Source organism: Australozyma saopauloensis, chromosome 5 (assembly GCF_035610405.1).
Source record: "Australozyma saopauloensis chromosome 5, complete sequence".
Taxonomy (NCBI): Eukaryota; Fungi; Ascomycota; class Pichiomycetes; order Serinales; family Metschnikowiaceae; genus Australozyma; species Australozyma saopauloensis.
The window spans coordinates 794,655-809,042 of record NC_086135.1 but is presented as its reverse complement, the minus strand read 5'-3'; the positions used below and the strand labels follow the sequence as shown (position 1 = coordinate 809,042).

General features: G+C 47.6%; 2 protein-coding genes and 1 non-coding gene across 3 annotated transcripts; 2 read left to right on the top strand and 1 right to left on the bottom strand.

Moving 5' to 3' along the window:
* Positions 1-20: 20 nt before the first annotated feature.
* On the bottom strand, positions 21-91 carry PUMCH_004241. Its single transcript has one exon. It is a non-coding gene; the product is annotated as a tRNA-Gly (tRNA).
* Positions 92-2,573: 2,482 nt separating this feature from the next.
* On the top strand, positions 2,574-8,222 carry PUMCH_004240 (uncharacterized protein; the record flags this gene model as incomplete). Its single annotated transcript, XM_063023184.1, has 1 exon — positions 2,574-8,222. One exon carries the CDS (start codon positions 2,574-2,576, stop codon positions 8,220-8,222), a length of 5,649 nt encoding a protein of 1,882 aa, XP_062879254.1.
* A 452-nt stretch (positions 8,223-8,674) lies between these two features.
* PUMCH_004239 (uncharacterized protein) lies at positions 8,675-14,236 on the top strand (the record flags this gene model as incomplete). Its single annotated transcript, XM_063023183.1, has 1 exon — positions 8,675-14,236. One exon carries the CDS (start codon positions 8,675-8,677, stop codon positions 14,234-14,236), a length of 5,562 nt encoding a protein of 1,853 aa, XP_062879253.1.
* Between the last annotated feature and the right edge of the window lie 152 nt (positions 14,237-14,388).

Sequence of the window (14,388 nt, the reverse complement as noted above, 5' to 3'; positions counted from 1 at the left end):
ATGTCAAAAGGCAAAAAGAATGCGCAAGCCCGGAATCGAACCGGGGGCCCAACGATGGCAACGTTGGATTTTACCACTAAACCACTTGCGCTTCGTTGTTGCTAAAATGGCACACCCTTTGTATTGTCAATTAGAACTTCAGTCATTGAACATGGTCCCTCTATGAGAATTAACTTATGGTACAAGGTGCAATACAAAAAACGCAGCTAAAACAGAATCTAAAGAAAAAATGTCGATCATATTAATAGTCCCGTAAGTTCACGTGGTGGCTACAAGAGCCGTCAGACAGGGTGGAGATGATCACTTCAATCTTCCAACTGCGTAGTATCGCCCCTGCCAGTTTAAACTGGGAGTAACCGAATACTCCCAGGGCAGGCGCGAAGGCTTACGCGTTGGAAATTCTACATGAAGCTTGCGAAGAAAAACGTGTATTAGTTGGGGAAATAATTTTTCACGAAAAGCAGAGCCCTATATAGGGCTGTGGGTCTGGCACGACCGGGTTAGGGCTGGGAGATGGGGGATCGATTGGAATTGGTAGGGGGGAGTTAATTTGTTTAAGATAATGTGTTTTTTGAATTATTGTTTAATGTGTTTAATGTGTTTAATATGAGGTTTTTTGTTTTCTTTTAGTGTGAATGAGTTGTTGATGTTCGTTGAGTTGGGTGTCATTTCGCATTCTGTAGCAGAAGTAGGTAAGGACATGGGATATGTATAATGGTTGAGAGATTGGAGAATTTTAGTAAATGGGAAATGTGCGTGAAAAATCGGGATTTCGTCATAATACTTACTTACGAAGTGATCATGGATTGTTGAAAGTTTTTGTTCATGTGTAATAGTGTCTTCTTTAGTATGTCCAATTTTCAGGCCATTTCGATCGGGATTCACTCACCATGGGAGTAGATGGTAGATGTTACTGTGTGATGAAAATGCAAAATAAGGAAACTAGAGAAACGGAAATTAAAGCTTCGATCTTTTGGAGTTTCTGCAGCATTTGGTCATAGACATGTTCATATATCTAGTTCAGTACAAGCGCCTGTTCGCAACTCATATAGGATTACCACTAGAACACCGAATTGAGAGTATCGGGATATCTTTTGATAGTCGGAGAGAAATCAGATGAATGACGATGGGACAGCACAAAAGCTTAAGCTTTAGATGCCCAATGACGGGACTTGGAGAACCAGAGGAGGGGTTCATCGGCTTGGCCAAGAAGTATGGCTAGTTACAGTCGATTCTAGAAAGCAAATTGTATAGATTCTCTAACTCAAGTCATTCTCGAGCAAACAGATAGACATCAATGATCGTCCTCACAGCGCCAGTAGGATGCAAATATGGCTAATGAACTTTGGCACCAGTTGGCACTCTTTCTATTTATTGTCCCTTTTTGGATTCTTTTCGCTCACGGATTGAACAGATGTACTTCTGATTTCATTCAATTTGAGGGAAATGCGTCATTCTGTGTGGATTGCAACCATAGACATTGATCAATGGTAGGTGAAACAGTAATTAAGGGCAAATCAAACCTACTTTCAATCATACAAGGATAATGGAAATCTTCTTCAAATCACTAACGAGCTTCAAATGTAGTGTAACAAAAAGACGTTTCTAATTCTAATGAATGTAATGCTCTCCCAAACTACCCATCAAACTAGAAACGATACTCTACCAATGCACTATGGCTTCGATAAGATGACGCAGGGCTTACCTAGGGAAATCAGGCATATTTGAAAGACAATCTCCACCTATTTACAGAAAATATCTGCGCCAGTAGATCGGCCCCTGGTGTCCCAACTTGTGTTTCCCACCATCTATTGATCATATTCCGAGTCTCTCCAAGAATCACATCCACACTCAAACTTTTCCGAATTTGACAACTTCATTCAAGAATCACTGATTATTGTTGTTAATTTCTGTGAACTTCTGTGATCGTCTCAACATCATGTCAGCTATACTTGTGGGTTCTTTCACCAGTGCCAAAAAGAAACTGCATCTACATTTGCACCCAAACCCTATATGGAGGAGAGGACACACTACAACCAAGGATACGCGCCATTCTTCCAGCTTTTCCCCGAAAAAAAAAGAGAAAAAGCGACCAATTCATATCAAATAGCCCAAAACATTTCAAATCCACAAAAATCCACAAAAACCCAGAAAAATCCACAAAAACATACCCCCCCAATGTACATCCACTCTCTCTAACCAACTGTACCCAGATCAAACGTTGACTTCTTTTCCACGTCTATCTGCCGGACCCAGACCCAACCGCCCCAACATTATTTGCACCCAATATTCCATATCGGACCAGCGCCGCCATCTGCAGGACACACCAATATAACCAGAGCGATGCGTCCTCTTTCCACCGCTCGTTGATTTTTCCGAGAAAAAACCCCCAGTGAAACTATTTATCCCCATTTCTTTCTAATCCGTACCCTTAACTCGTATTAAGGTACACCCAATTGGATCACGACACATCATCACCACAGAAAGTGTCACCTCCATATTCTTCACTGAACAATAGTCAATTCACGTATTTCCCCCTAATTTCTCCAAACTCAACTATCACTTTCACCAATATGAGACCAGAGATTGAACAGGAGCTTTCCCACACTCTTTTGACCGAGTTGTTGGCCTACCAATTCGCCTCCCCCGTCAGATGGATCGAGACCCAAGACGTCTTCTTGAAGGACCACAACACCGAGCGTGTGGTCGAGATCGGTCCTTCGCCAACGTTGGCCGGCATGGCCTCCAGAACCATCAAGGCCAAGTACGAGTCCTACGACGCCGCGTTGTCGTTGCAGCGTCAGGTCTTGTGTTACGCCAAGGACGCGAAGGAGATCTACTACACCCCCGACCCCGCCGACTTGGCTCCTCCACCAGCTGCCGAGGAGGCCGCCCCCGCTGCCGCCGCCGCCCCTGCTGCTGCTGCTCCAGCTCCAGTGGCTGCTGCTCCAGTGGCTGCCGCTGCTCCAGCCGGTCCAGCCGCTTCCATCTCCGACGAGCCCGTCAAGGCCTCGTTGTTGTTGCACGTGTTGGTGGCCCAGAAGTTGAAGAAATCCTTGGACGCCGTGCCCATGAGCAAGGCCATCAAGGACTTGGTCAACGGTAAGTCCACCGTGCAGAACGAGATCTTGGGTGACTTGGGTAAGGAGTTCGGCTCCACGCCCGACAAGCCCGAGGACACGCCATTGGAGGAGTTGGCCGAGCAGTTCCAGGACACTTTCAACGGCCAGTTGGGTAAGACCTCCTCCTCGTTGGTCAGCAGATTGATGTCGTCCAAGATGCCCGGTGGATTCTCCGTCACCGTGGCCCGTAAATACTTGGAGTCCAAATTCGGCTTGGGTGCCGGTAGACAGGACTCCGTGTTGTTGTTGGCCTTGGTCAACGAGCCCGCTGCCCGTTTGGGCTCCGAGGCCGACGCCAAGGAGTTCTTCGACACCGTGGCCCAGAAGTACGCTTCTTCCGCCGGCATTTCTTTGGCTTCCGCCGCTGCTGCTGGCGCCGCCGGTGGCGCTGGTGGTGCTGTCATCGACAGCGCTGCTTTGGACGCCATGTCCGCCGAGAACAAGGCTTTGGCCAAGCAACAGCTCGAGACCTTGGCCAGATACTTGCAGGTGGACTTGAACAAGGGCGCCAAGGCCCACATCAAGGAGAAGGAGGCCTCCGACGTCTTGCAGAAGGAGTTGGACTTGTGGGAGGCTGAGCACGGCGAGTTCTACGCCAAGGGTATCAAGCCTATCTTCTCCAACTTGAAGGCCAGAACATACGACTCCTACTGGAACTGGGCCCGTCAAGACGTGTTGTCCATGTACTTCGACATCATTTTCGGCAAGTTGACCTCCGTAGACCGTGAGACCATCAACCAATGTATCCAGATCATGAACAGAGCCTCTCCTACCTTGATCAAGTTCATGCAATACCACATTGACCACACCCCTGACTACAAGGGTGAGACCTACCAGTTGGCCAAGAGATTGGGTCAACAATTGATCGACAACTGTAAGCAAGTCATGGACGCTGAGCCAGTCTACAAGGATGTCTCCAGAATCACTGGTCCTAAGACCACCGTTGACGCCAAGGGTACCATTGTGTACGAAGAGGCCAACAAGGAGTCCGTCCGTAAATTCGAGCAATACGTCTACGAGATGGCTCAAGGTGGTGCCATGACCAAGGTCGAGCAGCCAACCATCCAAGAGGACTTGGCCCGTGTCTACTCTGCCATTTCCAAGCAATCTGCCCTTTCCAAGAGCACCAAGATGGAGCTCGACCAATTGTACGGTCAATTGGTCAACTACATCTCCAAGAACAAGGAGATCACCTTGGACCAAGCCACCAAGACTGTCTTGGACAACCAGCAGTCCGGTTCTGGTGTTCTGACCCCAACCGAGGAGGAGGACACCCCATCTTCCGACGACGAGATTGCTTCCTTGCCAGACAAGACTTCTATCTTGCAGCCAGTCTCTTCCATCATTCCACCTCAAACCATCCCATTCTTGCACCTTCAAAAGAAGACCAAGCACGGCTGGGAGTACGACCACAAGTTGTCTTCCATGTACTTGGATGGCTTGGAGAGCGGTGCCATCAACGGTTTGACCTTCAAGGACAAGCACGTCTTGGTCACTGGTGCTGGTGCTGGCTCTATCGGTGCTGAGATCTTGCAAGGTTTGATCTCCGGTGGTGCCAAGGTCATTGTCACCACTTCCAGATTCTCCAAGAAGGTCACTGAATACTACCAATCCATGTACTCCCGTTACGGTGCTACTGGCTCCACCTTGATTGTTGTTCCATTCAACCAGGGTTCTCAACAAGATGTTGAGGCTTTGGTCGAGTACATCTACAACAAGAAGGACGGTTTGGGCTGGGACTTGGATGCCATCATTCCTTTCGCTGCTATCCCAGAGAACGGTAACGGTATCGACAACATCGACTCTCGTTCCGAGTTGGCCCACAGAATCATGTTGACCAACTTGATCCGTTTGTTGGGTGCCGTCAAGGCCCACAAGCAAACCGACACTCGTCCAGCCCAGGTTATCTTGCCACTTTCTCCAAACCACGGTACTTTCGGTTTCGACGGTTTGTACTCCGAGTCCAAGGTTTCCTTGGAGACCTTGTTCAACAGATGGTACTCTGAGGACTGGGCCACCAAGTTGACCATCTGTGGTGCTGTCATCGGTTGGACCAGAGGTACTGGTTTGATGAGTGCCAACAACATCATTGCCGAGGGCATTGAGAAGATGGGTGTTCGTACTTTCTCTCAAAAGGAGATGGCTTTCAACATCTTGGGTTTGTTGACTCCTCAAGTCATCAACTTGTGTCAAGAGCAGCCTGTTTTGGCTGACTTGAACGGTGGTCTTCAATTCATCGAGAACTTGAAGGAGTTCACCTCCAAGTTGAGATCTGACTTGGTCGAGACCGCTGACGTCAGAAGAGCCGTTTCCATGGAGAACTCTATCGAGCAAAAGGTTATCCACGGTACCGGTGTTGACGCTAACTTCACCAAGGCCACTGTCCAACCTCGTGCCAACATGACCTTCCCATTCCCAGAAACCAAGTCTTACGACGAGATCAAGAAGATCGCTCCAGACATGGAGGGCATGTTGGACTTGGAGTCTGTTATTGTGGTTACCGGTTTCGCTGAGGTTGGTCCTTGGGGTAACGCCAGAACCCGTTGGGAGATGGAGGCCAAGGGTGAGTTCTCCATCGAGGGTTGTATTGAGATGGCCTGGATTATGGGCTTGATCAAGTACCATAATGGTAACTTGAAGGGTAAGCCTTACGTTGGTTGGGTTGACGCCAAGACCCTGACTCCAGTCGACGACAAGGACATCAAGACCAAGTACGAGGAGGAGATCTTGGACCACTCTGGTATCCGTCTTATCGAGCCAGAGTTGTTCGGTGGCTACGACCCTAACAAGAAGAGCTTGATCCAAGAGGTTGTCATTCAACACGACTTGGAGCCATTCGAGGCTTCTAAGGAGACCGCTGAGCAATACAAGCTCCAACACGGTGACCAGGTTGAAATCTTCGAGATTCCTGAGACCGGCGAGTACACCGTCCGTGTCTTGAAGGGTACTACTCTCTTGATTCCAAAGGCTCTTAGATTCGACCGTTTGGTTGCCGGTCAAATTCCTACCGGTTGGAACGCCAAGAGATACGGTATTCCAGATGACACCATCTCCCAGGTTGACCCTATCACCTTGTACGTGTTGGTTTCTACCGTCGAGGCTTTGTTGTCTGCTGGTGTCACCGACCCATACGAGTTCTACAAGTACGTCCACGTTTCCGAGGTTGGTAACTGTTCTGGTTCCGGTATGGGTGGTGTCTCTGCCTTGAGAGGTATGTTCAAGGACAGATACTCCGACAAGCCAGTCCAAAACGATATCTTGCAAGAGTCTTTCATCAACACCATGCCTGCTTGGGTTAACATGTTGTTGTTGTCTTCCTCTGGTCCTATCAAGACCTCTGTCGGTGCCTGTGCTACCGCTGTCGAGTCCGTTGACACTGGTGTTGAGACCGTCATCTCCGGTAAGGCCAAGATCTGTATCGTCGGTGGTTACGATGACTTCCAAGAGGAGGGTTCTTACGAGTTCGCCAACATGAACGCCACTTCCAACGCTTTGGACGAGTTTGCCCACGGTAGAACTCCATCTGAGATGTCCAGACCTGCTACCACCACCAGAAACGGTTTCATGGAGTCTCAAGGTTCCGGTATCCAGGTCATCATGTCTGCTGACTTGGCCCTTAAGATGGGTGTTCCAATTTACGCTGTCGTCGCTATGACCGCCACTGCCACTGACAAGATTGGTCGTTCTGTTCCTGCTCCAGGTAAGGGTATCTTGACCACTGCCCGTGAGCACCACGGTGACTTGAAGTACCCATCCAGCTTGATGAACATCAAGTACAGAGCTAGACAATTGAAGCAACGTTTGAACCAGATCGGTGCTTGGGAGTCTTCCGAGATCGAGTACTTGTCTGAGGAAGCCGAGTTGGCTAAGGAGGAGTACGGCGCTGAGTTCAGCACTGCCGAGTTCTTGCGTGAGAGAACCGAGGAGATCCACCGTGAGGCCAAGAGACAAAGCGCCGAGGCCAAGCGTATGTGGGGTAACAACTTCTACAAGGGTGACCCACGTATTGCTCCATTGAGAGGAGCTTTGGCTACTTACGGTCTTACCATCGACGACTTGGGAGTTGCTTCCTTCCACGGTACTTCTACCAAGGCTAACGACAAGAACGAGTCTGCTACCATTAACGCTATGATGAAGCACTTGGGTAGAACCGAGGGTAACCCTGTCTTTGGTGTCTTCCAGAAGTACTTGACTGGTCACCCTAAGGGTGCCGCCGGTGCTTGGATGTTGAACGGTGCCATCCAGATCTTGAACTCTGGTCTCGTTCCAGGTAACAGAAATGCCGACAATGTCGACAAGATCATGGAGGACTTTGAGTACGTCTTGTACCCATCTCGTTCCATCCAAACCGATGGTATCAAGGCCGTCTCTGTCACCTCTTTCGGTTTCGGTCAAAAGGGTGCTCAAGCTATCGTTGTCCACTCCGACTACTTGTTCGCTTCTTTGGACAGAGACACCTACGAGGACTACGTCACCAGAGTTTCTGCTAGAAACAAGAAGGCTTACCGTTACATGCACAACGCCATCACCCGTAACACCATGTTCGTTCCAAAGGACAAGGCTCCATACGCTGATGAGTTGGAGCAGCCTGTCTACTTGGACCCATTGGCTCGTGTTGAGCAAGCTAAGGTCGGTGGCTTGGTGTTCAGCAACAAGGGTGTGCAAAGCAACAAGAGCTACGTTTCCAACATTGCTGACTCCACCTCTAAGGCTTTGAGCTCCTTGAACAAGGGTTCTAAGGGTGTTGGTGTGGACGTTGAGCTTCTTTCTGCTTTGAACTTGGAGAACGACACTTTCATCGAGCGTAACTTCACTCAAGCCGAGATTGCCTACGCCAACAAGTCTTCTTACGCCCGTGCCCTGTTCACCGGTACCTGGTCTGCCAAGGAGGCTGTTTTCAAGGCCTTGGGTGTCAAGTCTCAAGGTGGCGGCGCTGCCTTGAAGGAGATTGAGATTGTCCGTGACTCCAACGGTGCTCCAACCGTCGTTTTGACTGGTGCTGCTAAGGACGCCGCTGCCAAGGCTGGAGTCAAGAAGGTCAACGTTTCCATCTCCCACGATGACTTCCAAGCTACTGCTGTCGCTTTGAGCGAGTTCTAAGACTGCTTTATGTTATAGATTTAATATAGTTATTCTTTGAGTATCTTCACTATTGTGTAGTAAGACGTCCAAAATGTCTGTCAAGTATATTAATGCAATTTAATGTCCAAATTTGAGTTGAAGTGGCACCATCTTGCATTCCAATTTTCGCAGCTTCTGTTCTTTTGCGTGTTGCACCCCTATATACTTCAGTCAAGTCTCCACATCACAAAGTAAAAGCTATTAAAATTAAATCAACTCAAAAAAAGAGAATGTATTAAGAAAAAAACTATTACCATTTCTCTAATTTTAAAAAAACGCCCTTATCAAATTACCGATTTTCCAGATAAGCCCAGCGGTGTTCTGCCACGTGACCGGCCGCTCGCGCACCTCAACTTCCACATAGTGTTTCCGAAAAAGAACCAAGTACATACACTTCAGACGATCCGTCCTTCGCAAGAATAATATCGGCAATGGCAGAGGATCCGCCGACCGTTCGGACTTCTACGTCCGTCGAAGACCCGGCCGTTCCTATCTCCGGGAACGGGACGAAAACTATAAATACCGCCGACCTCGCCGATTCGGAACCACAAGACATTCCAGACAATTCCGGCACCAAAGAGGATTCGGAGATTGAAGTGCCAGAGGCCGTGCACGAGAAAAGTTCTGAAAGTGCCGCAGAAGTGGAAGATCAAGTCCTGGAATCCAAAGTCGATTCCAAAGAAACGAATGAGGATGTAGATACTGACATTGCAGCCAATGACAAGCAGGCCGAAAACAGTAAGCCCGTCCAAGAAGTTGAAATTGAGGATGAACCGCCAAAGGAGGATACCCTTGAGGAAGTAGGAGAAAATGTAGCTGTGACAGATGTTCCTACTGAAGAAACTAAGGCCACTCAAGAACCTGAAGTCCCTGAGGAAACTGAAGTCCCTGAGGAATCACAACCAGAAGTAGTACCACCGGTTCCAGGAAAAGACGCTGTACAACAGCCAGTAGAAACAAGCGAACCAGTGGCCGTTGTAGACCCAGTTGAGGCCACCACGCACTATAATGCCAAGCTTGAAAACGTCCAGATCTTCCTGAAAGCATTCCAGAACATTGCCGAGACCAAAGAGGTCAAGAAGAACGAGGCTTTGCTGGCGGCCGCGAAGAAATCCATCGACAGTCTTGCCGCTCCTTCCGCCCAAACCGTGCACGTAATCTATGATTCCTTAAAAGTTCTCTGTGAGCATGGCAGTCAGGACCTCAAGTCGAAAGCGGTCGATGTTTTCGCCAAGCTCTTCGACTACACGGTGTTCGAAGACGAGTTGGACCGTGCAATGCTCACCGACGCGGCCATCGACGTCATCTCCTCTTGTTTCGAGGGTGAGGGAACGGACGAGAAGTTGGAGGTCCAGGTGGTCAAAGCACTTGTCCAGAGCATTTTGAACATGCCCACACACGGCGCGTCGCTTCTAAAAGCCGTTCGCCAAATTTTCAACGTCACAATCTTGTCTTTGTCTCAGGATAACCAGGGCCTTGCCCAGGGATCCTTGACCCAAGTTGTCGGCGCTGTGTTCCAGCGAGTCAACGAAGCGGCTCAGAGAGGGAAAAACACCAGTTTCGACTCCGTTCCTGTGGCCTCTGATATCGACGCGGATGTCTCTTCTGACAATATAAACGACAAGCTCACCCTCGAAAAGTTGCGAGACCTGGCCGGTGATTCCGCTGATATAGAACGAGTGAAAGAGGCCAGTGATGCTTCGGCCAAAGATGAGGACTTGGCAGTGAAAGATGCCTTCTTAATCTTTAGAGTTATCTGTAAGTTGGCTAGCAAAGACCTTGACTCCGATAATGTCGATATGAGGTCTCATGCCGCACGCCAGAAGTTGCTCACTTTGCATCTCATTCACACTATCTTAAAGGACAATATCGACATTTTCTTGAACAAGGATGTCGTGCTCTTGTCCTCCAAGTCTGAAAAGCATACAAGACTCGTGGATGCTATCCGTCCTTCTCTTTCTCAAGCATTGTCTAGAAATGCCACTTCGAGTTTAGCACCTGTGTTTGAGCTCTCCATTGAAATTTTCTGGCTCCTAGTTGCAAATTTGCGCTCTGACTTCAGAAAGGAAATCTCGATCTTTTTCGAAACCATCTACTTCCCAATCGGTGAAATCAAGACATCAACGCCACATCATAAAAGATATCTTCTCGCAATTATAGAACGTCTTTGCAATGATTCGCGGTGTCTTATTGAATTCTACCTCAACTATGACTGTGTGAGCAAAATGCCCGATATCTGTGATATGTTGATCAATTACTTGACGAAACTTGCGCTCGCACGTGTTGATGTGACAGCAGCTCAACAAATCGCATACAAAGAGAAGAAGAGACAAGGCATTGCTCTTTACGATGTCTCCAAAATTGGTGAGTTGAACAGTGCTAGGATCTCTTCGAGACCCCCTGAGCCGGACGTGTACGCATCATTTCCTCTCGAGTATGCCCTAAAAGTGACATCGTTGAACTGTTTCGTCGCTTTCTTGCGTTCGCTCAATTCTTGGTGCCAGAAGGGTGCACTTGGCTCAAGATCCAGCCAAAGTAAATCCCATCCATCTTCGGCTCCATTTTCGCCAACATCAAGTCGCGATAACTCAAGAAACACCTCGTTTGTCGCTGCACAGGGTAGCAGGGCAACTGATGATAATGACGATTACGAGCAATTTGAGAGTCAGAGGCAAAGAAAGAAATTGTTTGCCGAGGGCTCACGTAGATTTACGCAAAAACCTGCTAAGGCCATCAAATTTTTCATCGAAAATGGTTTCCTCAAGTCTGATTCCGTGGAGGATATTGCTTCGTTCTTAAGAGAGAATGATTCTTTCGACAAAGCTGCTATCGGTGAATATTTGAGTGGTGAGAATGATGGTGCACTTCGACATGCCTTTTTCAGTAAGTCAAACTTTGCAGGTCTAACATTTGTTGACGCTTTGCGGAGTTTCTTACAGTTGTTCAGATTACCCGGTGAGGGCCAAAAAGTCGACAGATTCATGCTTAATTTTGCCGAGAGATACGTGGAAGGTAACCCCGACGTGTTTGAGAATGCAAACGCTGCGTACTACTTGGCATACTCCACCACCATGCTTAATACAGACCAGCATTCGAAGAATCTCAAGAGCAGAATGACTTTAGAGGACTTTGTTAGAATGAATGAGGGTTGTGAAGACAATTTGCCAAGAGAGCTATCCGAGGAAATTTTCAATGAAGTGCACAATAATGAGATCAAGCTTCTCTCTGAACAATCAGCAGCTGCAATTATGAATGATGGCTCTGCTGATGCCGCAAGCGTCGGATTCTTTAGTGGCAGAGACGTGAATAAAGAGGCATACAACCACGCATCAAAAGAAATGTCTTCTAAAACCGAAATGCTTGTTCGGAGTCTCGGAAAGCGCACTCGCTCTACCGACGAAGACGAGAACTACCACGTTGCTTCAAATATAATCCAGGTGAAGGCTATCTTCAACCAAGTTTGGATGTCGGTTTTGGCTGGACTTACAGGGCCATTCAAGGAATACGACGACGACGAGGTGGTACGTGCGTGCTTAGAAGGTCTCAAGTTCGCCATCAAAATTGCCTGCATTTTCGATATGGAAGATGTGAAGAAAGCCTTTGTCAATGCACTCATTCAGTTCCAAAACCTTGCCAATATTGACGATATCAAGCAAAAGAACGTCGAGGCTATGTACTTGACTCTTGATTTGGCAATTAGCGAGGGCAATTTCTTACAAAACCTTTGGTATGCGGTATTGGCACTGATCTCTCAGCTTGAGCGTTTACAACTTATTGCCAACGGATTTGACCAGAACTCTATTCCCGATGTGTCTGTGGCAAAATTGGTATCTCGTACATCTACAGAGAGTGCTTTACCTCGTCCTTCTGGATTCTTTGGCTTCTCGAGAGAAACAACTGCCTCAGAGTCTGCAGCTATCAAGCACCAAAACCAACATTTGTCTCCAGAGTCTGCAGCACTTATTGGCCGGACTGACCTCAGTGTTGCCATGGACCGTGTTTTCACAAACACTTCTGAACTTTCAGGAGAGGCAATTAAGGATTTTGTCATCGCATTGAGACAGGTAGTTTCGGAAGAGATCGAGCTGTCAGGATCGGCAAAGAATCCTAGGCTCTTCTCCTTGCAAAAGGTTGTTGATATCTGTTACTACAATATGGGACGTGTTCGTTTCGAATGGTCGCCATTGTGGGCCAACTTGGGAGACATTTTCAACAAGGTTGGTTGTCACTCAAACCTTACAATTGACTTCTTTGCCCTTGATTCTCTCAAGCAGCTCTCCCTTCGGTTTTTGTCATTGGAGGAGTTGGCACACTTCAAGTTCCAACAGGAGTTTTTGAAACCATTCCACCACATCATTGTCAACAATCACTCCATTGAAGTGAAAGAGATGGTCATTGACTGTGTTAACAATATGGTCTTAGCTAAGGCTGATCAAATAAGATCAGGTTGGAAAACTATTTTTGAGGTTCTTACTGCTGCTGCAAAGCAAACTAGCGATAGCATCGTCAAGAAAGCATTCGAAATGGCTTTCCGGATCAAAAATGACTATCTCGATGAGGTTCGTGCACAAGATTCGTTTGGCGATCTAGTTGCCTGCTTCACCGAATTCGCCAAAAATGAAAAGTTCCAGAAGTATGGTCTTCTGTCTGTTGAAATTCTTACAAAGCTACTTGTTCAAATCGCCAAACTTACTGTTGAATCCAGCGAACCATTGGCCAACGGAGAAAAGCAGGCTCGTATTGAAAACCTCACTAAATTATGGTTCCCAATCTTGTTTGGTTTCTACGACATCATTATGCATGGTGAGGAGATGGAGGTTCGCCTGAAGACATTGACTAGATTCTTCGACGTCTTGCACAAGTATGGTGACCATTTCGAACCCGAGTTTTGGGATATCATTTACCACAAACTTCTCGCACCAATTTTTGGAAAGCTTTCTGAGCCTTGGAGTTTATCGTTTGACAACAACGAGAGTATTTCTGAGATTGATCGCATGTCGGTTTGGGTTTCCACAACACTTGTACAGGCATCTAATAGCTTGGTATCATTGTACACACACTATTTCGATGCTTTCGAAGCCCTTCAGCCCCAGCTCATGGGACTTATAGTCAATTTCATCTGTCAAGAGAACGAAATTCTCGCTCAAACGGGAAAAGCATGCTTGACAGAATTCATACTCCAAAACGCCAGCCGGATGTCGGAGCAACAATGGACGTTGGTGGTTGACACGTTCGCCCAGCTCTTCGAGGAAACTACCGCTAAGGGCTTGCTACAAGTACCTAGTGGAGCAACTCCTGTCTCTGAGAAGAGCAACGAAAACGGTGCCGAAGAGAGCACCACTGCAGCCAACAACGTTGCCCGTGTTCAAGAGAATTCTGCTCGCAGCAAAAGAATCATGGTGATGAAGTGCGTCTTGCAGTTGACTTTGATCGAGACTGTGATGGAACTCACCGAAAAGAAAGTGTTCGTGGAGTCGATCCCCGACTCTGAACTCATACGTCTTTCACTGTTCTTGTTTAACAGTCACGAGTTTGCGCGGAGTTTCAATGATAACTACAAGCTTAGAAATCAACTTTACGAGGGCGGTGTCATCGATAGATTGCCCACGCTTCTCAAACAAGAAACAATTTCAGCCGCGGTGTTCTTGAATATAATGTTTACGTTGTACTGCGACGACAAGAGGGCTACCGACAGCGAAACCAAAGATACCATTCTCGAGTCAGTGGTGCCGCTCTGCAATGCAATCGTCAAGCGCTACTGTGCATATGACGAGTCCACACAACAGGCATACATCACCGCCTGGAGACATGTCATCAAGGAAATATTCGAGGGCTACGTTGAAATGGACGAGGCCCACTTCAGTGCCCATGCTCCCGAACTTTTCAGAGTAGCCATGAAGGTGAACAATCGTTGCATGAGACCAGATGTACAAAAGGCAATTCTTGCATTCATGGCGCGGATCGGCGACGTTTTCATATACAGCCGCAAATAGCACTCGAAGTAATGGCTGCAAAAAACGGGGACTGGGGACTGCAGAGAGCCTGGTTGGGGGTTTGGGTTCTGCAACGACTACTATAGCTACACTTAACTAGAAAATAAAGAAAAAAAAAAGATAAAAGAGTACAATGACACGAGCGCACCAAA